The sequence below is a fragment of the Alligator mississippiensis genome, chromosome 4 (assembly GCF_030867095.1).
Source record: "Alligator mississippiensis isolate rAllMis1 chromosome 4, rAllMis1, whole genome shotgun sequence".
NCBI lineage: Eukaryota > Metazoa > Chordata > Crocodylia > Alligatoridae > Alligator > Alligator mississippiensis.
The window spans coordinates 185,278,926-185,305,995 of NC_081827.1; the positions used below are offsets into that span (position 1 = coordinate 185,278,926).

At 38.3% G+C, this 27,070-nt stretch overlaps 1 protein-coding gene across 5 annotated transcripts in view; it reads left to right on the forward strand.

The window, feature by feature from the left end:
* Positions 1–27,070, forward strand: part of AGAP1 (ArfGAP with GTPase domain, ankyrin repeat and PH domain 1) — a 589,050-nt gene that overhangs the window by 480,421 nt on the left and 81,559 nt on the right. For 3 of the 5 annotated variants that reach the window (XM_019492038.2, XM_059727176.1, XM_059727173.1), the window contains one exon: positions 20,118–20,195. The exons of the other annotated variants lie outside the window; for them this stretch is intronic. In XM_019492038.2, coding sequence (XP_019347583.1) covers positions 20,118–20,195 — 78 coding nt within the window. The remainder of the gene's footprint in view (positions 1–20,117; positions 20,196–27,070) is intronic. 5 annotated transcript variants of the gene reach the window in all.

Here is a 27,070-nt window from a genome sequence, read left to right on the forward strand (position 1 = left end):
GGCACTTGTAGGGAGGCAGTTAGATGGGCCAAAGCTACCATGGAGCTGAGGATGGCATCCCAAGTTAAGGATAACAAGAAATTGTTTTTCAGCTATATAGGGAGTAAAAGGAAGGCCCAGGGTGGAACAGGACCCCTATTAAATGGGCAGAAGCAATTGGTGACAGACAGGGGGGATAAGGCTGAACTCTTTAATGAGTTCTTTGCCTCAGTGTTCCTAAGTGAGGGGCAAGACAAGTCTCTCACTGGGATTGTGGAGAGGCAGCAACAGGGCACCAGACTACCATGCATAGACCCTGAGATGGTGCAGAGTCACTTGGAGGAACTGGATGCCTTTAAGTCGGCAGGCCCGGATGAGCTCCATCCGAGGGTACTGAAGGCACTGGCTGACGTCATTTGCACAGCCACTGGCAGGAATATTTGAACACTCAAATGGCACAGGCCAGGTCCCGGAGGACTGGAAAAGGGCCAATGTGGTCCCCGTTTTCAAGAAGGGGAGGAAGGAGGACCCAGGCAACTGTAGGCCAGTCAGTCTCACCTCCATCCTTGGCAAAGTCTTTGAACAAAATGATCAAGGCTCACATTTGCGAGAGCCCGGCAGGAAAAATTATGCTGAGGGGAAAACAGCACGAGTTCGTAGCAGGTAGATCATGCCTGACTAATCTAGTCTCTTTTTATGACCAGGTTACAAAACACCTGGACGCAGGAGTAGGGGTTGATGTCATATACTTAGACTTCAGGAAGGCCTTCGATATGGTATCCCACACCATACTGGTGAACAAGTTAAGAGGCTGTGACTTGGATGACTACACAGTCCGGTGGGTGGCGAATTGGCTAGAGGGTCGCACCCAGAGAGTTGTAGTGGATGGGTCAGTATCGACCTGGAAGGGTGTGGGCAGTGGAATCCCACAGGGCTCGGTCCTAGGACCAATACTCTTCAATGTCTTCATCAGCGACTTGGACGAGGGAGTGAAGTGTACTCTGTCCAAGTTTGTGGATGACACAAAACTGTGGGGAGAAGTGGACACGCCGGAGGGCAGGGAACAACTACAAACTGACATGGACAGGTTGGACAAGTGGGCAGAAAACAACAGAATGCAGTTCAACAAGGAGAAATGCAAAGTGCTGCACCTAGGGAGGAAAAATGTCCAGTATACCTACTGCCTAGGAAATGACCTGCTTGGTGGCACAGAAGCGGAAAGGGATCTTGATGCCCCAGTGGACTCCAAGATGAACATGAGTCGTCAGTGTGACGAAGCCATATCAGAAAAGCTAATGGCACTTTATCGTGCATCAGCAGATGCATGACGAACAGATCCAAGGAGGTGATACTTCCCCTCTATCAGGCACTGGTCAGACCGCAGTTGGAATGCTGCGTGCAATTTTGGGCACCGCACTTCAAGAGGGATGTGGATAACCTGGAGAGGGTCCAGAGAAGGGTCACTCGGATGGTTAAGGGCTTGCAGGCCTCCCTGTGAGGAGAGACTGGGGCACCTGGACCTCTTCAGCCTCCACAAGAGAAGGTTGAGAGGCAACCTTGTGGCTGCCTATAAGTTCATCACGGGGGCACAGAAGGGAATTGGTGAGGTTGTATTCACCAAGGCGCCCCCGGGGGTTACAAGAAATAATGGCCACAAGCTAGCAGAGAGCAGATTTAGACTAGACATTAGGAAGAACTTCTGGAACAGGCTCCCAAGGGAGGTGGTGCTCTCCCCTACCCTGGGGGTCTTCAAGAGGAGGTTAGATAGGCATCTAGCTGGGGTCATCTAGACCCAGCACTCTTTCCTGCCTATGCAGGGGGTCGGACTCAATGATCTATTGGGGTCCCTTCCGACCCTAGAATCTATGAATCTAAACAGGAGTCAGTAATGTACTGATCCATCCCACGGACGTGGGGCATCGACATCAGGCAGCTTCTCCCTTGCTGCTCCTCCAGTTCTAGCACTATCCCGCCTCTGACCTGAGCTCGGTCATTGCAGCCCTCAGTCTGAAAAGGTTGTCAACCACTGCCCAAAGGTATTCAGCAGTCTATTATTGTTTCTCTGTATGACATCTTCAAGATATGGCCTTCCCTGTGTGTATCCACAGAGCACAGAAAAAAATGCTCTTCTGGGCTGTCATAATCTTACATCTCAGTTATAGCAATATCTTTCTTTCTGGCCTTGACAAATTCAGCCTTGCCCTACTCATATCCATCCATGATGCTGCTGCAAAGATCATTTTTTGTGCCTGTCGCTTTGACCCTGTCACCCCTTTCTTGCATCCCTCCCCTTGATTTCCCCTTTTCCATCATATCAAACATACCACTTCACTTCAAGGCCTTTTATGGCCTATCCCTACCCTATCATCTCTCATTCTCTAGTGAGATGTTGACTTCTGCCTTAGATTAGGCCATTTTACTTGCCTTCATTGTCCACTTCCCCAGTGCTCTTTATGGGCAGAACTCTTTGTAAACAGTCACAAAACTTGCATTATCCTTAAAACTCTCCTTTGCCATGATGCCTGTGAAAAGCATGACATCAGATAGGCTCCTGTTAGACTTGGATCACTGTCTAGCTTGCTGACCAACACAGTCTCAATGCTTCTTTGATCTTCTCCATTCTGTCATTATCCTTTTTTTTATCTCTTCTCATCACCATCTTCTTGTTTTGTGTTAGTACAGCCAAATCACATCCTGGTCTGAGTTGGGCTCCTAGGAGCTATGGTGATATGGTGAAATAACAAGGTATTATCTGAATATGCTTTTTAATAGTCAAATGTAAGTCCATACACCAAAAAGTGTAGGTCACATTTGTAAGAGATACAGTATTACCTTTGTATGTAGCCTAAGTGAGACCGTTCCTGGAATGCTGTAGCCACTTCTGGCGACAGCACTTTTGGGGATGCAGGAAAACTAAAGGGTTAAAAAATTCACTACAAAAAATATTAGGCTTTGGAAACATGGTTTACAGTAAAACATTTTAAAACAGTATAAAAGTTCTATATAGAGAAGATGGAGGTGACTTGGGCCTTTTGTGTGCAGAAGTTCTGGCTACAGACAGAGGCTACCTCTAGGTTAAAGAAAGAGCACGTGCAGCTCACCCCCTTTCACCTGTCCCTCATGATTGGCAGTGAGATCTGTGGCTCCTTTTTATCAGCTATTCTGACATGGCATGGATGGCATGGAAGGTGCAGTAGCTGGGTGGCTGCAAAAGCCTACATTCACTTAGAGAGGTGGTGTTTCTCTACCAGCAGAAGGAAGAGGTTCTGCCATTACAGAGCAGCTTAGAGTATGGAGACACTCTCAGTCCTAATGGCAAAACTATATAGTGTAGACTAGGCCTCGATCAATGTCTACTAGTATGTACATGAGGAAGACATTTCTGATAGCAGAGAGCTCTTTATCGTATGGCCTGCATTATGCAAACAGTTGCAAGATGATTATGATGGTCTCCCCAGGCCTTAAAAACTTTGCTTCTATGCTTAAGCACTTTGATGATTCAGGACCGTGGGGAGCAAATACTAGAATGATGCATTACAAAATACACTTTGTTCATTTAGGCCTTAATCTAGCTAATCAGTTCTGAATTTGCTCAATTTTGCACATATGAGTAATTCCCTTCAGGTCAACGGGACTACTCACTTAAAGGTAAGCACATATTTTTAAGTGTTTTGATGGATCAGGGCCTTAACTTGTGTGGTGGGGGGGGATAAAATAAAGAATGAGACATTACCAAAGGAATCTGCATATAAATTATAGTTTTTATATGGTTTATAAGGTGTGAGATTTAGTGAAGTATGAATTAGCAAGGCTGCACTGTAAGAGTATAAAAACCTTTGGCACATGACTTCTGCTCACTTGGCAAAAAATGAAATACTCTTATTTTCTTGCTTCAGATTTTTTTTAATCGCATTGTCCTTATTAGAATGGAAAATTTTCTGTTTGATTTCACATGCAAACTTAAAACTGCTGAATACTAAGTTGTGAAATACTTCTAATGAGAGAAACGGCACCCTGAAAAAATCACTCCGTTCTGTTTGCATGTAGTCTTTATGAAGGACAGCCATTATAAAATACACTTGACTTTGGCAAAAAGTAGAATGGAGCTGATAGTACCAATCAGATAGAGGTGCTATTGGTATGCTGCTTATAAATATAAAGTTTCATTCATTTCTCACAAAGAAAAAAAATTATCTCGTAACATCTTAAAAGAAGCCACATCCCTCTCCCATGTGAGGGAAAATAGGATTTGCTGCGCACAGCAGGGATTCTATTATGCTACAATGTAACAAACAACCTTGACAGGTCTGTATGATGCTGCAGTTCAGATTTTGCCATCAAGGAAATCTATAAACTATACTGAGCTTTCTGAAATCATTAATGCCTTGGTTGTATTGATGATTTCATTTCTGTGTTGCAGGTACGTGGCCTAGATACCTAGCTGCAAGCTGCAGTTTATAGTTTCCATGATACCCCTTCTCTTTTTTTTTCCACACACAGTCCCTCCCCCACCAAAAAAAATCCATTGCGTAAATTGATTTGGGGATCAGCCTTGATAAAATACCAGCATTCAGCCCCTCGCAACATCATAGCTGTATTGTTAGCTGTTCTTGATTATTTGGATGCTCAAGCAGAAGCTGCCACATCAGAGTTGGAGGTGTGCAGAGATTAACTGTTGTCTGTCCAGCCATTTGTCATACAAATAACAGTGCCAGTAGAGTGAAATACTATAAATCATTTTTTTCCAAGATTGAAACCTTTTATCAGTTGTGTCAGTTTCATTATTCAATAAGTGATTAGTAACAGCCATTGTCATGTAGCCATTTAGTAGTTAACAGGTCAGATCTTTGGCTAGTAAGGAAAGGTTTGACACTAGCTTCTAGTTGTGCTTTGTCACACAGTTGCTTTGAATTCAGTTACAAGCAGCCTGTCTCATGCAGATACTCTAACAAAATATGTTAAAGTATATATATGTAAAATTAACCTCCAGGGCTTTTATAAAACTTTATTCACAGAGCTAGTCACTAATTTCTTGTGGTCTTTTTCTTCAGTTCTGTCTGTGTTTTAGATAAGCCAAGTTGTAAAAGTCATAAAATGATATTAATGAAAAACAACTGAGTAGTGTGACAATTCAATCCTAATGTGTTCTTCATATGTTCAAAACGTAACTTGGATTGTAGAGTATACAGGATACTTTTTTACCACATCCACCTAAAGATTTAATAATAGTATTTTAGGTGTGTCACATGAATAGTCCTGACAACATTAGGACTTCAAGTAAAGTTGAGGAATTCTAAGTTAAATAAATACGCATATAGGATGCTTTCTTATAAAGTAGTGAAATGGCTTGGGGGAGAGGAGAACTAATTTATTTTAATAGTGAGAGCAATTTAAAGTGTAACTTTGTAGTTGTTGGACATTTGTTTCCATTTTAAAGGAGCAATTGAAGATCAGTTAACTCCCTTCCCACCACCCATGGAACTATGTATCATGAGTCATTTACCCATTAAGTGACTGAGATAGTCTCATTGAGTATAGGTCACTAGTCTCCATCAGGTGATAATGACTTTTGATGGGTAGTCAAGACCTGGTCAAGATTTGAACTGTACATAAAGATGTATGGAACCTCACCTATTACTCTTTTGAACCATTTGGTCACCATCTTCACTGTTAGGACACCAGCCAGTCCTAAAAGGTAAATTATGTTAAATATCTCTTATTTATAGAGGTAATACAGGATGATGTGACAGAAAAGAAGGTGGGTACTAGAGGCCAATTAGTAGACTTCTGCATAGAGCAAGAACCTCTAACTCACATCCTTCCCCCTTTTATCCATGATGAACTGCATGCCCCTTACTGACATTTATGGAGAATCACTCAGCATGGATTCTGTGCTGCTTGGTCCAGAATGGTTCTCTGCATTGTGACGTGGAACCAGTGAACAGGAGGGAAACGTGTCTCTTCTCACTTAGCAAAGCAGCAAAGGGAGAAGCCGAATCCAGGAGTAAGGGGAGGTTTGGGAACAAGTATCCACACCTCTCATCCATCACCCTAGAGTCAAGGTTTGGGGGAATAAGTCTGTGTGTTTATAAAGTATTATATTATAAATTCTGTGTAAAATTTTCTGTCAAGGTATTGTTGTTTCTGTGTTTCTGTTGTTGAGAATTGTTCATCATCTGATCTCTCTCATGTCCCATACATTTTCCCCTTCTTCTGTTTTTCCCTGTTGCATTTAGATTCCTCCTGCAATATCCATGTTTTGGTTGAGAAATGAAGTCAGGACCACAGTTTAAGTTGTTTTTCACATGTTATTGGGTCCCTAGGGATTTTCTATATTGAATCAGAGCTGTGAAGTAACCCATCTTTAAGGGCTGTCCAGTTAGCTGCCCGCAGGCTGTATGTAACCCCCAGGTGGGGCTAACCTATATCTCTTAATACTGTGGCCTGTGCACTGCTCCCCACCCCCTACCCCCCATCACTCTCCTGCTGAGGCTGCCAGAGTCTCTGGGCTGCCACTTTCTCTGCCAGTTTCCACTTCCTGTCCCTGCTCCTAGAGGGTGGGGCAGTGTAGTACAGCCTACAGGGCAGAGGGAGCTCACAGATGGGGGGATTTGGGGGAACTGGTGGACCCTGCATAGTGTTTGCATGGGGGGGGGGGGAGTGGCACAGTGCAACACAGCTTGGGGGGGAGCCCATGCATCATGGTTTAGCCCACATGACATGTGACCCGAAGGGCATGCTGCCTGTATGGCATGTGGTCAGAGGGCCTATGGCATCTGACCACTCAGAAGTCAAATAGGCCTGGTAAAGCTGTATCAAGTAGCATGCTCCTGTGAACATTTGTTTATTCTAAATCCCATCCATTGGCATTTGGTCTGTGTCCTGAGCAGGGGAATGTACATCCTTCAGGGAACATAAACATTTGTATGCGTCTTCTACAGTACTTGTAATAAAGCTAATCTATAGTAGGTAGTAGTAATAGTAGAGTAATCTGGTGAAGAATGCCTTACATTTGAAACTCTATCCCAATTATGTAGTTGGTACAATAAAAGATATCACCCTAGGAAAGCTTTTCCTCTCTATCATTGTAGACATTTCAGCCAGTGCTGCAACAGCTGTAGCATATGAACTCTTCTCATTAAGACTGTGTAGGAGAAACGTTAGCCATTTTTAAACTGGCTTTTACAAATTAACGAAACAATTATTTTCAGAGTTATCATAGCAGATGGGTTTTTATTACCTTTTCTGATAGGTTTACATAAAGTTCAACTTCAGTACCATGCCTTAGTTTCTTAATTTTGTCTTCAGTCCTGTATGATTAGCTAGTAACTAGACTTTGTGCATCAGAAACATTGAAGGATGATGATCTATAGAAGTTTTCAATAGCACGACTATAATTAGGTATGTCTTCTGTTATGAATCTCTATTTATAAGAGCCAGGGCAGTTTACACATGACTTAAACATGGTCTTAACCATCACCGTAGACTAATTTGGGGTGTATGAGACTTTACTTTTATTTTTCATAGTCTTTATCCCCCAGGAAAGGGACTTGGTCACTATCATAATTTCAGGTAAGTTATTTGCCCTGTTTCCCTATGGTAGATCTATGTTAACCCATTAATACCATAAAGTAAAGGTAAATGAGGCCTTTGACATTATTTAAAATATTTTCTGATAGATTTCTTTATTTACAGTTATTAAAAATAACTCTAACATTACATGTCATTTAGGATTTCTACCTCTTATTTTCACCTCTTACCTCAAATTTCACATTTTTCTCAATGAAGAATGTTTAAAGGAATAGTAGACAAACTATACTCTGTGTGTGTTTGTTAATTTTCTTTAGCTTTTTGTAATTACAGAGATATTGATTTATTTAACTGCCTGCTTGAATTTCTCTCCAGCCACACTGTTATGCATTGTCTTATTTTTTGTAGGCTTCATAGTAACAGTATGGCTTCAAAAGAGGTTTGAAGGAGAGATTTATAGATCTGTTAGGAGAGTACTTTCTTTAATTCACTTTGCTGTACATAAATATTTTTTACTTTTTTAATACTGCATGGTTTTTTTCCCTGTATGGAAAAATGTATTTGCTTGAGGCTCATCTCTAAATTTCCCAGCTCTCTCTGGTTTTAATTCATCCCATTACAATTCTTTATTGTAGCAGATTTTATTTTTAGTTTACTGTATTTCCACTGTGACATCCAATATAAATTAGAAAAGAAATTGCATGATAAGGAAGTGGCAGAGTACTTCAGATATTTCAGGATTCCTGCATTGAGAATAACTTTTAAAGCAAGAATTGAGAATAAAACTCCTTTGAGTGGAAATAGCTCTTTTTCTTGTTTTGTAACTGTTTTCTTGACAGTAATTGCTTGCACTATCAACAAAATGTGGCTGCTTTTTGTTCAAAGGAGGAGAAAGTATAGAACAATGCATCTTTGGTTAATGGATTTAAATGTTCCTTGTTTATCAGCCTATAACGGGCAAGATTGCAGGCTCCCTATCCATAGATGAAACTGATGGTCCGAATCAAGAATAAATCCATCATGCCATAAAAGTAGTGGTTCTCTGTGGAGTAAGCAAGTGAGAATTTTCTCTTTGCAGTGAGTTAATACTGTGTCTAAACAGAAGTAGTAAGGTAGGCTTACTGAGAATACCATGTCCCCTTTATGCTTGGTACTATGCTAATAGTTTCCTTTAAATCCATTTTGGCATTATGCCACAGTTGCTTTCCGCCCTTGCCTCCGTCCCTTTTCTGATGTCTCATGATTTTTTTTACTTTTTAGAAATAATTCTGTTTGCTTGCAGTATAACCATGTTACACTATGTGTTGACAGCATTGCAAAGTAGAAACTGCAATCCTGTAAATCACTTAATTTGTAATCTAAATATGAAAGTGATTTGTTTTCTCAGATTAAATGGATTACTCACCATGTTGTAGCAACTTGAACAGAAGTTTTGGCTGCCATAGCAATACACTGTTATTTTTGATTCTTTAAATTATAACGTCGTAAGACTGAAACAAGCAGCATGAGGGAAGTTATTTGGTTGAAATGGTAGCTTAACAAAAATGATCCAGTTTTGTTGGTGATGCCCAGTGCCTTTTGTCCTGTTTTTTTTGGAAGCTCAATCTATGTTAAATACAAAAGTAAGACTCATCTTGGAATCAAATTGTTGGGTAGTTAAGAACACAGGAATCTTTTGAATAATAAACCATGAAATAAAAATTGAGTCAATAAGGGTAACAATTCATATTATGATTTTAGCACCCCACATTGAAACATTATGATTCAAGCAGTTTCTCTATAATAGGCTATCTCTAAGTAAGTGTCTTACTGCAAAGCCAACAAATTTAAAAGCTCATGTAAATAAGTAATTTTGGATAGCTTTAATAATGTCAACTGAGATATCAGACTTTAGGTTCCAGCATTTCCATTTGTAGGAGTTGCTAGTATAAACCAACCATGTTTAGAAGATCAGCTTATGTGTTGTTCCGCTTACTCAGAATAAATGGAGTATTGACAATAAGTATTAAAGTGCAGTTAAGGGGAAAAATCCTTTGTAATTACCAGTTTGTTCTTTTATATTATAATCACTAGAATAAGGTAGGCTAAGATTTATAGAAACCTCCTCTGTGTCATTAACTACTACTAAAAGGTGGTGGTGGTGGTGGTAGTTGCCAGTATATTGTGTCCAGGGTATTGGTACTATGTTGTTTGATACCTGACACCTTTTACCCCTAGAAATTATTTCTAATTCAAATATAAGCAGAAAGATGGAGGTAGTATAACTGATTATCTGATGCCATAATAACTCAACTACCTTCATAAAGTCAACCCGACTGAAGAATCTAACCTTAGAAATTGGTTGATCAAATGCTACAAGCAAAGTACTTGTTTTCCAGTATTGAAGCTGGTGGTCTAGTGATCACAGCCAAGCAATCATGGCCCTGTTAGATAGCATGAGTACTAGTCATTAAATAATTATGCCTTTGATTAGCTGCTTTAACTGTTCGTTGACTTTGAAATATGATAGTACAATTTAAAGCTTTTATTAAAAGACAATTTTTCTAGGTGGTTGAAAAAGATTTTTGTGTGTATAAAAGACCTATAATTTTCTTCTGCAGGAAATGAAAAACTGAGAAAAAAGAAAAATGTTTCCAATTAAATGTATTTTGTCTCTGAATGTTGGATGTTTGTAATGTATTGGTAGCATGCTGGATAGTCATCCTAGTCCTTTACATTCTGTAGAATATTCATTGAAAAAAACCTTACTCAGGAAAGAAAAATTAACCATTTTATGAACTGCTCCTTATTAATATTAATTGACAGTGGTCTTATTCCTAAATAAGTAAATATGATACTTTAGATACTTACTCAGTGGTCACAATGAATCTTTCACATCCCGCTCTTCTCTTTTCTTCATTTGAAATATACAAAGGTGAACCTGCAGACTAAATTTAAGTAAAATAGCAATACTTTCCAAATACCATTACTTTTCATTGTTTCACAGTTTTAAAATGGATCATTGACTGTCAGTCTCCAGTCCATCATCAGATATTAAATTATAATATCAAGTTTAGAGTTAGTTGGTTTACAAATTCACAAATCACAAATTTTTAACAATTTCCCCTCCCAATTGGAAAGAATCATTGTCAGATTTTCAGAAGAGCTCACCACCTATCAACTTGTCTGGTTCTGAGTAGATGCCTAAATAGGAGCTGTTGGGGTGTTTCATCCCCTTTGAAAAATCTGACCCATGCTAACCAAGCTTGAATTCCTTATTTTATAAAATACCTTTTGCCCTTTGCTTTTGTTTTTTATCTTACATTTGTCTCCCTATTAGAGTCCACATTAACTCACTAAATGGAGACCTTTCAAAGCCTTCAGATGTCTTTCAGGAGTTTAAAGTAGTTTTGCCATTTAAATCCAATATGTTAAAATCTGCAATGCATACCACTCAGTGTACTGGGTAAGGCAGAGAAGGTATAAATGTGTCAGATATTTAGACTGCTTTTTAAATATTTTTATAAAGTTGTCTTTTTATCGAATTTACAGGCATCACGTTACTCCAGGTCAGAAAGTCAATTCAGCCAGGCTATTTTATTCTCTAAATATATGTCCTGCATTGTATTTTCTTGGTTTAGGTTTTTTTTAATCCTTTCAAAGGCCTTTTAATGGATGTTTGAACATTACTACTTCCCTGTATGGTGTCCTCTAGGAAAAGAGCATTGTGTCAAGCCCCTTCACAGTTGAAGTAGCGAGTTCACATAGTGTAAGAATCTTCTGGGTTGCATCTTATGAAATAATTCTGCTCCTGTTATGAAAGAACAGAACATTGGCACAGTCTTGTTGAGCAAATGAATGTTCAGATGGCCAATACAAAAGAGAAATCTCCAATCTGCAGCTTTACAGTGAAATGGCTCCTGATGAAAGATCATGGGATGCAGAGTACACTAAAAAGTGCAGGAGAAGGGCAAAAAAGTAGAATCCAGTCCCCATTGTGGTGGTAGCTTTATGCAGATTGCCCCAGAGCCTGTATCTGACTCTGCTTCTCTGACAGATAAGCTTGCCTTTCTGTAAAACTGGCATTTATACAAGTCTAGTTTAGTTACTAGCACATACCAGTTTAACTTGTATTTTTTAACCTGCGAAGGTTAGCATCTTACAGTTTCTTATGCTTTAACTTGTTTCATAAAAAAAATAAACTTATGTGAATGGACAGGGTTATTTATTTTGTGCTTGTGATGTTGAGATATTCTCAGAAATGAGTGGCACACTGACTCCGTCCCCAACCCCCTTCTTCCAGTGTAGGTGAAAAGATCCTATTATTTCTGATAATTGATGCTGAGGGCTGTGGCGTGCCTCATTTAATCAGCACTGTTCAGCACACTCCAGGGATGTAATTCATGCACGCTTTAACATCCAACATGGCTGACAAGGCTTGGACACACAACCTAACGGCTACATCATTTTTTAATCAGCTATCTGAGGACTATTTATCTAATCAACAAAGAACTCTGTCAGATGGAGACCAGAGGTGACATTAACAAGTCTGTAGTTTCGTAGTACATTGATAAAGGAAGACTTCAGAGTCAAAACTATAGACATTAAGACATTCCTAAGAATTGAAGTGTGTTTTATTATACTTACCAAAATACAAATAATAAGTTTTAATGTTTTTCTTAACAAGACTCAGAAGATTACAATTTTAAGTTCCATTGGGGAGCACTGCACATTTAAAATTTGTGCACAGGCACCCTGATAGGCAATACATTATTGGGTGTTTTTAGAATTAATGTCGTAGTAATAGTAATGATAGCACACATATTTACTATAATACCAAACTAATAAAAAATGAATGAACAGGGAAAAATAGGTTCATTAAAGCAAAATACCTGGGATCCCTATAAAGAAAACAAAAACAAAATCCTGTCTGCAATGGGATAGTCACAGATGTAGAGCTGTTAGCTGAGCAAATACAAAGATATGTGGTAATTGGGAGTCATTAAGTTTAAATGATTCCCAATTACTCCCTATCTTAGCAAAAGGCTTTTCCAGAGCAGCATTTCTCTCATATGTGCAGTCTTCCTGTCTTCAATAGGTTTATATGTATATTTTAAAATATAAATATATGCTATTTACAAAATAAGCTAAAAGCATATTGTTTGGATAAAGTGAAGTGTTAAAAATTTAACAAAAAGCAAATTTAAGGTTATCTGCATCTTCCAGATACTAATGGATTTGTCTTCCCAGCATCCCTATTGAAATAGCAGAGTTTTACAGAAGGGGGATGACATCAAGGAAACAGACCAACGTTTTGTAGTCCCTGCTAGTTTGGAGTGTCTTAGTAATTGCATCAAATTTTCATAGTACTTATACTTTTTTAGCGTGTTACAAATGCAGAGCTTTGTATAAACATTAACTAATTGATCCTTACAATTCCCCTTACAAAAGAATGTTTACCTTTTTGACATAAGTGAAAGCTGAGACAGAAGCAAATACATTTTACATGAAGCCACGCACCAAATCAGTTGCAAGCCAGTTGAGAACTCGGAACCTCCTAACTTTCAATCCTTATGTTTTTTCTCTAAACCACATTAAGTAGTTGACAAAAGGTCTAAGCATTCACCTGTCCCATTCACTACAATTGTGATGATCAGTATTAAAAACTTAAGTAAATCAGTAACGTTGGGTCTCAAGTCGAGTACATAGAAAATGAGGAACACACTGTTATAGTCCCATCTAAAATTATTTTAATTTGTGATTTGCTCAGGATTTACTCATAGGAACTCCATGACAGGCAAGGCTCGAGCTGAGAGTTTCTGTCATTTGCTTGCCTTCATATTTGGAAACTGTAGGTTCAAACACAGCTAATGAGTTGTAAGTAGAATAAATGTATATAAGATGGTGGGATGATATATAACTTGCCAGTTACCGATACAAATCCAGACCCACTGAATAAGAATTAAGAGTTGTACCCATTTTGTGGATTTTCAGTGTCACACGAGATATAGTAGATGCCACTCCATCATCCACTGATATAGTAGATGTCACTCCGCCAGGTCCCAACCAGCTATGCAGTAATTACCAGATTCAGCAGAGATACCAAGAACTGGAGGTTAAACAAAATTACACGTCTGGAGTGCTTCAGTATTAAGAGAGAGTGAACATATTGGTAGGGGGAAAGGAGCTTGGTATGCTGCTGTCCTTCTAGATCAGGGGCGTCAAACATATGGTCCATGGCACTGCCCTCTTTGCTGCACCCGACCCTTCCTGTACAGAGTGCCCAGGCCATGTGCCACCTGTGGCACTAGCTCGGGCCATCGCAGGCCACAGCATTTCGTCAGTCTAGTCCTGGACAACACCACCACTGGTGCCTACTCGGGCTGAGTGCTGGTGCTCACTCGAGTCACAACCTGGACCAGTTTGGGCAGATGCGACCTGCACTGGAGCAGAAACGTGGGCAGGTAGTGGGGTCCATGGGCCTGATCCGGCTCATGGTCCAGTACTGCACCACCCATCCGGCCTTCAGGGCCAGATGAGTTTAACATCCCTGGAGTAAATAAACTGAGAGCTTCATTTCATAAGTAGTGACCTATGCAATTTGTGATTTTGCAGAAAATATTAGAGGGAAAGGGGGTTGCTGGCACAAAGAAGAGCAGCCAAGATGGGTGCCACCCCCCACCCCTCACTGCTGAGAGGGCTGCCTGTCATGCAGCTCTACCCCCTCCACCAATCAGCAGCAAGGGGCAGGGCCCCTTGGCTTGCCAGAGGCATGGATAGGGCATTACAATCAGCCTGCAAAAATGGTGGCTGGCCCCACAATCTGTGCGCAAAATCAGCCACGTGCTCCCTCTATTTGGGTGAGTCCCTATTCATAAGGATTGCATGAGTTCTTACTATGCACAGTATTTTTAAAAACAGTTTATGGACAATATGCAAACTGATTGAAGTTATTTTAACAAAATATCACACATGTAACTAAACAGTATTTAGCGGCTGTGTAATGACCACACGGAAGGCAATGAATTGCATATGCAGGAATATCCCTATTTACAGACACCTTGTTTGAAAAGAAATATTTGGCAAATGACCCCAAATGAAGCCAAATTGAGATATGGGTTACCAGATTAAAGATACATATTGTATTCCTATTTTATGAGGTCATGCTCTGAAAGACTCACGTTAGCACCAGCTAGTAGATGTAGTGACTTTGGATTTTATGGTCTCCTGAGTTCCAGTGCAGTGCAGTTTCCCTCCAGATCAAAGTGCATTTTGATGCACCAGAGGATGAGGGGGGTCCATTGGATCTGTGTCTGGGTAATGGCTTCACATGAAGTGCACTGTTGAAGGGAGATATTCCACAACATCTTATAAATCAGCCAACTTTGATGGAGTTCAGATAGAGATATTAAAAGGCACTTTTCTGATAACAGAGCAGTCAGATTTCAAAATCATCCTGCAAATTCTGGAAACTCTAGAGCACTTCAGAATAAATAAAATTGATGAATGTTTTCAAAAAATGATAAGCAGCCTAAATAGGGGAGTCACTGGGGGTGCCTAGACAAGAGCAGCAAGGCCACTTTAACTCACTATAATTACAGTGCGTCAGAGCAGACTCGATTAATCGAGTCTGCTGGAGCGTGGTAATTACCGTGCTTCAGCAACCTCCAGTGTCTCGTGTATCAGCATCCCTGCACTTCAAAATGGCAGTGGGGGTGCATTATCTAAAGCTCATTTAACAAGCTGTCACCATTTTGAAGCATGGGGATGCTGATATACAAGATGCTCTCAGAACCACTATAATTAAAGTGTCCCGTTCCCCCCACCCCCCGCCCCCCGAAGCACATGTATAAATGCCCTAGAACTCCAGCTCTAAGAGTCGCATCTTACTTTTGAGGAAAGAAGATCATGCAATCCTGATTTCTGAATACAGAATTCACTATCATGGAGTTCCAAATGGATTGGGATGTGTTGGTTACAATGAAAGCATGTACTTAGGGGTTTCAGTGTTTCTTCTTGAGAACTGGTAGAATGTCTTAAACTTGTACAAAAATTAAACCAAAAATTCCCAGATTAAACCATGTACTGTATCACATCTCTTGTCAGGTACTGCAAAAATGCAGACACGCTAACTGATTTTTAAAAAAAACATGCTGCATATCCACTGAGTGTACAACTAAGCACTAAAAGTTAAAACAAATTTGGGGGGTGCAGTAAGGAGGGAACAAATTCTTAATAACTTAATTCATAGGAAAAATATCTCATTAGTATAGTGATAGGCGTATATCTAAAAGCTTAGATTGCATATAGAAGTTTTTGTCTGAAACGGTTAGTGAGTGGCTCTGTTAGAACAGTTAGCCAAAATGAGTTAAATTTTCTCCAAGTTGAATTGAACAACTGCTGTAACAACTGGCTTGCCTGTGCCATAGTTTCCATGATAAAGACCGTCAGTATGTCCTATTGTAACATTTCGAGAAGGTATGTTCTTTGTGGAAACTCATTGGTCTTCCCTCCTTATGAATCAGTTAGTTTACTTGATCTGACTGTTTTAATTTATATATTTTACTTAGGTTGCTGAAAGAAGTTTCTGCTATGCATAAGCAGTAAATCAGATTCTAGAAATGATTCAACAAAAGTGGCTGGATTTCAAGATTATTTTTAACCCTTCGTTTTCTAAAGATGCCTCAGCATCACAAAGATTGAAATTATAATCTCGTGCAAGAGTGTTCATAACAGGAATTGCTGGATTATGATTTGTGCTGAAGTAAACTATTATAGCAATTATGCTATTGTTTGGCAGGTGAGAGCTGTGTTCCTAATAGTATAGCTCTGTATCACCAAGTAACGAATAATGACTTATTGTACCAGTCTAGTTTGCGTGTCAGAAAGCACAAATTAAATTGCTGATTGAAGGGGTAGAAATTTGATCTCATCAGTCTAAATTCTGCGTGTTAATTAGCTTTGATCAAAAATTGTTCCTTGAAGTCTGTATATACATTCAGGTTTGATTTTGGGGACAGTTGGGTTTAGGTTTTAATAGGCAATGTATACAAAACAAAGGCAAGTTTAAAGGTATTGATAAAAGACTTCTTTGACACCTTGTGGAACACATTAATAAGGCAGGTTATGATATTGCAACATACTAGATGGAAAACTCAATATGTCAGGGCAAACTAAAAAGGTAAAAAACTTGTGTGGGATAGATTTATTTAAATTTAAAGATCTGAACCCAAATTTATAGTTTAAAAAAGAGAAGCTTTTTTTTAATGGAAAAGTAGCCTCGTGAAAACACACTAGCAAATTCAAAGTATCTTAATGTCCTTTCAAAATAGAATGTTTCATTAAGCAAAAGACAGCAAGTATTTCTGTAGTTAGATTCCCAATAAGTGTTGTACATCCTAGTATGGACATAACTTACATTGACCTGGTTTTTGAACTAGAAGGGGACCCCAGACTAGATTAACTGAATGCCCTGGGAGGCAAGCCAATGACAAACCAGGCAAAATGATTTCCAGTAACTGTTAAGGCTTTCCTTGTAAGTAACAAAAATTTATAGTCAGTACATAATTTTGAAGGCAGTCAAAGTAGGTTGGTTAAGCTGGGCCCTGGTGTTCTTATGTACATCAATCAAAATCCTTCAGGCTGCATTTGGCATTGTCCAAAGCCTGTTGATGGTTAATGTTGTGTTATTTAAGACAGCACAGCACCCCAATAAAGAAGTTTACTAGGGTCTAATCAGTGTTGCAGGACATGCAAAGATGTTCCAGGATCTCAGCATCTGCAGGAAAAAGTCCATTTGTTTGAAAGCAAGAAAAAGGCATGACATTTAACACATTAAAATTGATTATTTCATCAATAGGTTAATAGAAAACCAGGCTGCAAGTTCACTTCCTGCTTATACATCCATACTCTAATGTGCGATTAGAGTATGAAAAATGAAAAACAAAGCACACTGGGAAGGGGCTTTATGTACTGGAGATATTCTCCCCTTTCAAAGGGGAGGCTAAGCCTAGATTTTGCCTATTTATATGTAAATTTTGTCAGGAAAAGTAAGTTTTCAGCTGGGAAATTGAGCCTCTCTAGTTGTTAGTATCTGCTGAGACTTACTAAATGTTTCTTAAAAGAGAAGGTCCTTAATATTAAAGGACATAGTAAATACTTTTAGAATTGACTATAGGTATACGTGAATCTGACCCAATCACTCAGATGTCCAGATAATATTGTATATCTTCATTTAAGTAATATATTTTTAAAAGTAAGGCCATGGGTGACAACACTCAAATCTCTACTTTTCCATTTTTCCTTTCTCAGTGCAAAGCATTAAAAGTTGGATTCCACTGTATTAAAAAAGTGTATGTATATTCTAATGTTCTAGGGTAGTTGGATACTCTTCTTCAATTATAGTTTAATAACTTTTATAGGAATGCTCTTGATTGTGTGGGTATGGTAGGTCATTTTCAGTGCTTATTTGGAGAATTTTTGAAATAGGGAATGGGAAGGAATTTCTCCCTTTAGCATTAAACTGAATTGAGTTTGTGATTACATCACCTACAGTGTAAATCTAGTTGCATATTAACATTTCTAATTGGATTCCTTATTTGTGTTCTTCTGTGGAAAATGAGTATTTTTCCCTTTTCAGCCATTTAACTTAAGGTATAATTTTGTTTAATATATGAAATAATTAATTGCAATGTTACTTTTCAATATGCACGGGTTTTTTGGTGTTTGTTTGCGGGTTTTTTTGGTTGAAGCAGTCCTTGATGGTGATAAAGGATATATATCCGGACAAGAAAATAAGAAAAACGCTTTTTCAAATGGTTGCATATTTTATGTAGTATATATATCATCCCAAAAGCTGAAGGACAGCTGGGGGAAGGAAAAACCATAATAACCTATCACATTCCTGAAATTTCTTATCATAGACTCTATATGAACTAAGATGGTAAATTTTCTAGTTCAAAATATGCTGCACCATGTACCATGACCGTATATGGAGAGAGACTAAGAAACTTCCATTTTCTTTCTGATACATTCTCTGCAAGCAGTGTAGTTCAATACAGAGGGTGCTGGATTTGTAACACAAGAAACCTGGGTTCTGTTCTCCATTCCAGCCCTGTGCTGCTGGATATTCCTAGATAGGTTGCTTCCATCCCTATGCCTCAGTTTGCACATCTGTAAAATGGGGGTGATGATACTGATCACCTGTACCAAGTGTTCTTTTCATCTACTCAGAATTATTATGGGTGCATATTGGTGGTTGAATGAATAAGAAGACTGGGCAGAATATGAGGCCTGCTTCAATGTTTGGCATTTGTGTCTTCCTATGCTTGCATGGCTTGAAGTCACAAGTTTTACTAGTTCTGACAGATGATGGAGATTTGCCACTCTCACCAGTGTTACAAGTGAAATCTGTTCTCTGTTCTGCACCTGTTCATTTTTATGAAAACAATACCTGCTAAGTCATGCATCTACAAATCGATAATCTACCACCTCATCCTTAGAGATGGCTCTTCTAGGTCACATGTAAGAATCATTTTGGGTGGGAATGTCAGATGTTTGCCATGCCCATTATTCCTATTGTGCATGTTCTATGGATAAAAAACAGACATGATTTGAGGGTTGTATACTGTTTTGTGTTGAATGCCAGTAGCGTGTTTGGGGTTGCTTTTGGTTTGACAAGGAAAATGAAGTTTGTCTCATGGAACTTTAGTCTGAATATGCTGTTGGGTTTATGTCTCATGTTTTGAATTTGATTTTGAGGTAAAAATATAGAACCAAATAAAGTGATGGAATTAATCTTCCATAATGAGTAGAGGACTTTAAGTAGTTTCTGTAGAGCTATTCCTGTTACTATCAGAAGCAGGAGCTTGAAATTCAAAGGACAGAATAGGCATTTAAAAGTTTGCTCTAATTCTGCTAAAGCGATGAGAGATTCTGTTATAAACAGACTGTTTACGTTACCTTCCAAATAAGCAATTTTGCCAGTGACCTGCTTCTGAAAAAAACAAAATTTGCATAGTGACAGCATCTACTTGACACCTAAAATAATTATTAAGTATCACGTTTAAGCCTAACACTAGGAACAGCATTCATAGTTGTTTGATGATTTAAATCTATTACATGATCACCAGAAATTTAAGTTTTTATTGTTACAGGCATGTAGCGATTAATACTTTAAAGTCTTAGCAATAACGAAAACCCTTTGTTTGGCAGGGGGGGTTTTGCCTTATGAATTAAACAGCATTACACCTCAATAGTTGTCTTCTCTCTAATAGTGCATCATTATAGAAGTACTGCAAGTACATTTTCTATTCCATTGTCTGTTTCTGTTTTACAATAGCAGATCCAATTAATCTGGACAAGTCTTGTCATGTTTTAAAGACTTAAAAGTGTCTTTTTTTCAATTTAAAAAAATAGGGGCTGACCATATTTTTGGTGGTATAGAGAAGCTGTATTGTTCTGTGCGCATTGTGGATGTGTGTGTGGTTGTGTATGTAGCTGCTTGTGCTTGTATTTTACTTCACATGATACTTTGACATTTCTTTTCTCCCCTTTTTCGTTTTTCTTTTCTTTATTTTTATTCTTTTCTCTTGTTTTTTTTCTCTTTCCCTTCTGCTCTCTGGATGCAGCCAAACGCAAAGCTTGGAAACTAAACCGTGTTGGTAGCCTGCGAAATATATACAGCAGCAGCAGTACCAACACTGAAGGTAATAAATTAAAACAGCACATTTTAGATTAACACCTCCCCTCTGTCCCCTTTTTACCTGCTTCTCCAAGACTTGTCCCCATTGCCTCTCTCCCTTTCCAAATGCAGGAATGGAAATCAAATTTGCCCAAAGCATGCGTGCTTTCATTTTGTGTTTGCAGAGTCATTCCAGTGGTCTTTTCATCTTTTTGTTTGTGCATTTTATTTTGCCATTCATGTTCCTTTCAGCTTACTTAAATTTTGACCTTTCCCTCTAGTCGTGGAGTGGTGATGTTTAAATTACTTCAGGAACCCATTTTCTTTTTTATTTTTTTTCTATTTTCCTTTTATACATGTGGGCACTCAATGTAATATTTTCCAAGTTATTACAGTTTTTAAAAGTGTTAGTATCAGGTGTAATGATCTGTAGCCAAATACAATAGTGTGCCGTGACATTTAAGTAACAGTCTTAATTTGTTTTGTGAAAGCGTTCTCCATAATGCTCTTTGTAGCTCTAATCCAAAGGCGAGACAGTACCGGGTCATTTGCATGTGCTACTCTTGCTTGTAAATTCTGTATATTGTTGTATTTCTAAAGGTCGCCTGGTGCCAAAGTTCACAAATTGACTTACATTGCTTTTTTTCACTGAAGACAGCCGTCATGGCTTTTGTATAATAGCAGATTGAATTTTTCCCCCACCTTCATTTGAACAACACAATTATAAACTGCCTTCGTTTTTTATTATTACAAATGTCAAAGGTCAGAATTACTTGGAAGCCAGGCAAGGAGAAAAAACCCTCGGCCGCCATCTCAGGCAGCATGTGAGAAAGGATGGTGTTCAAAATATGGAATGCAAAATAGGTCACAATTCAGTAATCTCAGTATAATAGGGGGAAAATTTTTTTCACTTAAGTGCAAACCAAATGGGTCAAGTAATCGCAAGCGCATGCCCTAACACTAATTGACTTATTTTGGAATGATTATAACTGTAATATTTTTCTTAATGTCACTGTTTTCTGGGCTGTTGATTTTAGCGATTGCCAAGCAGTGGCATTAAATCTCTTGTAAATTTTAAATTGCATGCTATTTCTGTAAACAAGTCCCTCTGTTCACATCCTGATCATTAACCTTTGGTGATTTATATCACCGTCCTCTTTTTGCACAATTACTACTGTATTGCTGTCGGATGCCTTGCTCTCACCACCAGATAAAATGTATCTGGGAAACAAAAGTGCATTTTTACTGCAGCTTGTTAAGGAAGCATTTTTTATTATAATTTTCTTTAATTCCTCATTGTAAACCTAAAATTTTCACCTTTTAAAGCAACAACAACAAAGCTGTATCATTTGATCCTTTTGTTACCTTTTCAAGCATTGAAGCACAAAAAGTGAAATAAATTGGAGTGAGATAATAGTTGCCAACAATTAATAACCAAGTTTACTTGCTATTTTAAAGGAATTTTTCAAGATACTTTATTATAATTTGAAAAATATTTTCATATATTACCTGCATGTCACTCTCATTTTTCCTCAGATCACATGTGCAGGAATGTTGTTGGATCGCTGCTCCCAGGCCTGGGTTTTATTGGTTGCTTTAGTAAAAACATTAACAATAAAAAAAAATTGTCTACGTCTTTACAGACACAGTGATCGTTTTTGGCAACAGTTTAGTCTCAGTATCTTGACTAATATTTAATATTGATCATAATAAATATGACAGGCATACTAAGGATATGTTAATTTGTGGGACAAAGTTTCTGTCAAAGCTATGCTCTTAAGAGTTGTGATTAGCAACACCAATGAGAATTTCTGTATCTAAAAAAATTAGGCAAGGGTATCTTTCTTGGAAGTATTGACCCCAGGGGAAAGAGAAAATCCAGTGAGAAAGGTGTTTTGAGCAATTTTGCATTTGTGAGCTGCTACATCAAGTCTCTGGATAATAATTGGCATCACAGCACTGGCAAATGTACAGTTAATCATCAGTCCACGTATTAAAAACCCTCTATTAAGGTAACTGTGCTTTCAAATATGGGAACTGTAATAGATCTAACAATCCAGAAGAATAATTTTTTTTCTGTTTTTCTGGCCCATCTCATTACAAAACTACTCTGTGCTGTATTTTGCATGTTTCACAGAGTGAGCAGCAGAATTTGGTGATGAAGAATTTTTCAAGGTCTTATCTTCAGGTTTGTACCTAAAGTTGCAGGAAAGGGTACAACTTGAATGTGAAAAAGTACAAAATATAATTGTATTACATATTACAATATTGCTGTAGAATCCGTACTAAAATTCTATGCGAGTAATTGCAGAAATGCACGTACTTCCTAGATACATTGAAAAGTGCTGCCTTTTTTAAAGTGTTGTCTTGTAATTATAGATCATTGTGTAATGCAAATTTGCATGATGTAGTTATGTTTTGATAGCAAAGTTTATGAATCTGGTTTTTAATTGAGAACTAAAATATTACATGATGAGAATTTTTGCTTGTTAATGATGTGGTGTACTTATTTCAGAACTGGAAATATTTTACTGCTGTCGGGCGCACAAACATTAAATTTCACCTTGCATTAAAAACGCAGCAGACTCAACATTTCTTAACATACTGGAGGCTGCAGGTGGGAGAAGAGCAGGAGGAAAACCCTGCTCATACCCTTTTCACTCTCTCTTTCATCATCCTCTCTCTTCTACTATTTGAGACAGGATACTGGGCAAGATGAACCTATAGTTTAATCTAGTAAATGGCAGTTCTGGTGTGATTGTGTTATCATAATTCATTACACAATCCTGTCATATTAATGATTTCCATACAGTAAGGTAACAGGAACTTGAATTAAATAAGTTTCAGTTCCTAGAGTATAAATAATACATGTCAAAAGGAACCATTGGGATCCCAGAGAATCAACAAACTTGAAGACTAAATTCCACCTTCATTTAGACATTATCGGTATCACACATTGATTCAGTTGCTTATTGTAGGGGTGTAACTGATGCAGAATCTGTGCAAGTATACCTGTCTAATAAGAAAAAGAACTTAAAGTTACCTTACTTTTATAATTAGAGAAAAAGTAAGTCTTTTTAGACCAATAAGACCCTCTGTCTTTCAGACTCATCTTTCTTCTCTTCCCCTCCAGTTTAGCAGGATCACCTTTATTTATTCCTCCCATGACTTACTTCTACATTTACAGGGCATTTATTAGAGATGGTTGCAATCACTAGTTTTAGATTTTCTTTTACTATAGAATCAGTGACAAGTTGAAAAGTCAAGGACTATTCTTTTTGCAGACAAAGCAATAGTTAAGCAATATGTATTCAGAGTGAAAAAGGAGTGTATAAAGTTGGTATATTTATGAAAGACCCCAACATCTTTCAATATTATAATTTCCATTAGAATCATTTGCACCTATTTCCATTATTACTTAGTTAAAATACAGTTGTATCATCACATCTGAAGCTTAACACATGGTGGATCTTTTTAACCTTAAAGACCTGACTCTGTGCATGCTCAGAATGCTGTAGTTAAACATCCATAACTATATCAAAACCATGTTTTTAGTCTTCATGACTAAAATACATAACAAGTTTCAAGTGTTAATCCCGAAGTTGTATACGGCTTATAAAGTATCTGAAACTGTCTTGCTACATAGAAAATGTTGTTTTATATTAACTCCTAAATGCTTGAGCAGGCTTTTATGAATTACCTCCTTAAAGAGTTAATACATAAGAGTAGTCTTTAATGATAATCTCTCTCTCTTTTGATGACATTTTAGGATTACAACATTCATAGATTAATATCTAAATCTGATAGCCATTCTACTGCTTCGGGGTAGCGGCGTGGATTGATTTTAGATTGCCATTAAATGATCTAATTGGGCAATCGTTCACGATGTGTTGCACTGTCTGAAAAATCACACCACAGTCGCAACCCAGACTCTGTTTGATTTTCTGTTTATGGAATAGGTGTCCACATTTTCCATGAAGTGTCTGGATGCGATTCAGGGAAGACCAAATCTTTATTGGTAGATCAAATCCTAGCTGAAGGATTGTAGGGTCACTAACAATGTATTTCTGTGGCAGGTTAGTATTTGCCCAGGCTTCCCTCCATTGTTCTTCGCTGCTCCTGTTATCATCATAGAGCTTCTTGGCGTATTTCCAGAAGGGTTTTCTAGATTTGAGCCTATTCAGTAGTGGCATAATGATGTCCTTATTGATTGGGAGGTTTGGGTTACTGTTGGCCTTATGGTATCCCCATTTAACAGTAATGATAGCGTCACTGTCACAAGACTGACTTCTTCCAAAAGTGCTCTTGTGTTAAGAAAGTCCTTTTGATTTCAAATTATATGCCCAATTAAAGTTAGCTTTAGAACTGCAAGCTGAAATGTTAGTTTTTACAAAAGTATTTGGAAGGCTGAAAGACTAGTATTGACTCCCATATTGTATAAAGTGAACTGAAAAAATATTCCATGGATTTCTTAAAACCTTCATCTCTTGGCATCATTGTAAAACAACAGATATATATAATAAAATGATCTAGTCCCCTGAGCTAGTAATGAGCTTTTCATCTCCAGTTTGTCATTAAAGGGTAGGGTAATATAAAATAGTACCACTAAAAAATTCTTCCAGTGGAACACAACCTTTATCAAGAGCTGTGGGCAACTGATGACAGAGTTACATTGTCCTGATAGGGTTGAATTTCAAAACTAATTAGATTTAGACACTGGATTTGGAAAGGGGAGAGAAGTATTAGCATAGTCATGCCCAGTGGGACGTGGCACAAATATTTCCTTAATTGGGGCTGCTAACAAACATACTTATAATCATCCAAGTTATGAAGATAATTTACGCTAAGTGACAAAAGGTAGTGATAGCTAATATTTTGTAGTGCCTAAATAAATCACATGCCTTTTGCTTGCTGTACTTACTTCATAACTACAGGGGTAGAGTATAAAATAATGAATACTGCAAGAGCATAAACACAGTTTTATACTGAAATATTACATCTGGTTTAAAATGTGTATGATTAGGATTTGGTGGGGGGGTGTCAAGAAGGCAGGACTGGAGTTTAAATAGGTCTCTGAAACCACCTTATTATGAATCTAATCTTGCAAGGTGTCATTTCAGGTATGTCAAAATAAATTTCAGGCAACAGTCCCAAGTGCCAAAGATACTTTTTGGTATTTAGAAATATCTCATCAATACCTTTATTTCTGTACTTAATTTCTTGCCACCTTATATTTAAGGGACACGAATAAGGTCTCTGTGGGTGTGTCTACACACGATATTAATGAGACACAATAAACTCCGGCACAGTTCACACTGGAGTTCATTGCTCCTGGGTGCAGTGTTTACACGTGAACCTGGGATTGAACCAGGGTGGCACAGCCCTGGCTGGCAGAGGGCCCCGGGGGGTCAATCTGCCAGCCCAGAATTCCTCCCCACTTCCCCACCCCTGCCCCCTGGCTCAACATGCTGCGGAGGGGCTGGCTAGGGCATGACAGTGCTATAGTGTGGGGCTAGCCAGCAGGCAGCCCTACACTGTAGCACCCTCATGCCCCAGCCAGCCCTGGTCACTGTCTACACATGTATTACAGCGAAGTAAATAACTGCCGTAGGATAGTATTTGTGTCAGGCAGTACTGTCTTACAATGGAGTTAATTAATTTACTCCGACCTAATAGCCTTACCATGAAGACAGTGACACTTTACTGCGGAGCTAATTAGTCAGCTCCTCAATAAAGCATCTCATGTAGATGCACCCTGTTAGAGTTAGTGTCATCATCCAGCTTAAATGTATAGAAAATGAGAATTAAATATCCGTTAAGCATCCAGGTTAATATTCCTGTTATAACACCTGTATCATAATCAGTATCTCAAAAATAAAACAAAATATAGAACTAGTAAAATGAAAATAAGTCTTGTGGTCAAGGCACTGGACTAGGACTGGAATTCTGGTTTCATTTCTTTTGTCTGCCACAGACTTCACAGATGACTATGAGAAGTTGTTTATTCCCACTATTACACATGTATAAAAAGGACATGATGCTTCTGCTTCCCATCTCATTGTGTTGTCTGTTTAGGTTGTAAGCTTTTCAGGATAGGCACTGCATCTCTGTACAGTACCTAACAAAACAAGCCATCGTCTTACTTGAGGTCTCTAGATGCTACCATAATACAATTCCCTACCCGTCAGTGGAGATGATGTTCAGTAGATGCTTGATGTAATTCATGACAGTAAAAGCAGAAGATGCAGGAAGAGACATCTAGAAAGCAGGCCAATTTGCATGCTATTTTAGAATAATTCTTGATAAGGCAAAACAATTGCTCAGCTGCTTGTTTCTTTTGAAGATTTTAGCAGAGTTGAGTTCATTTTTCTCAAAAGAGATATAGCCTTTATGAATATGAAGTGATTGGAGTATATCTTATTACTGTAAGCATTGGTCCTGTCCAGTGTAATTTACCAAATTAGACCTCTCTCTGTTTGCTGTCATAATGTCAGATATGGTAAGCCACTTACTGACATTCATTGGGTGGCTGGATACATTACTCTGTTTTCCTTGGGATCCTTCCTTGCTTTAACGTTTACAGGCTTACAGAGAAAAGGTAGCAGGGATTTTGACAGAATAAGGGATGTCTCCTTGGTTTCAGCTACTGAGAAGACCTGAAGCTATATTTTATAACCAATTTTAAGCTTTATTTCACTGGATCCTTACAGAGTATTATCCACTTGTATGTGCTGTTTACAAATGTTTGTTTTTAGTCCTGTAGCCTGTTCCATCTAAGAAATGGTTGTTTCTCACTTTTATCAGGGGGGTGGATTGCTGTTAAAACAGCACACGCTTCTTGCCACAGGGAAAATAAATATTAATGACCTGTTACTCAGGATAAATTCAGTAACAATGTTT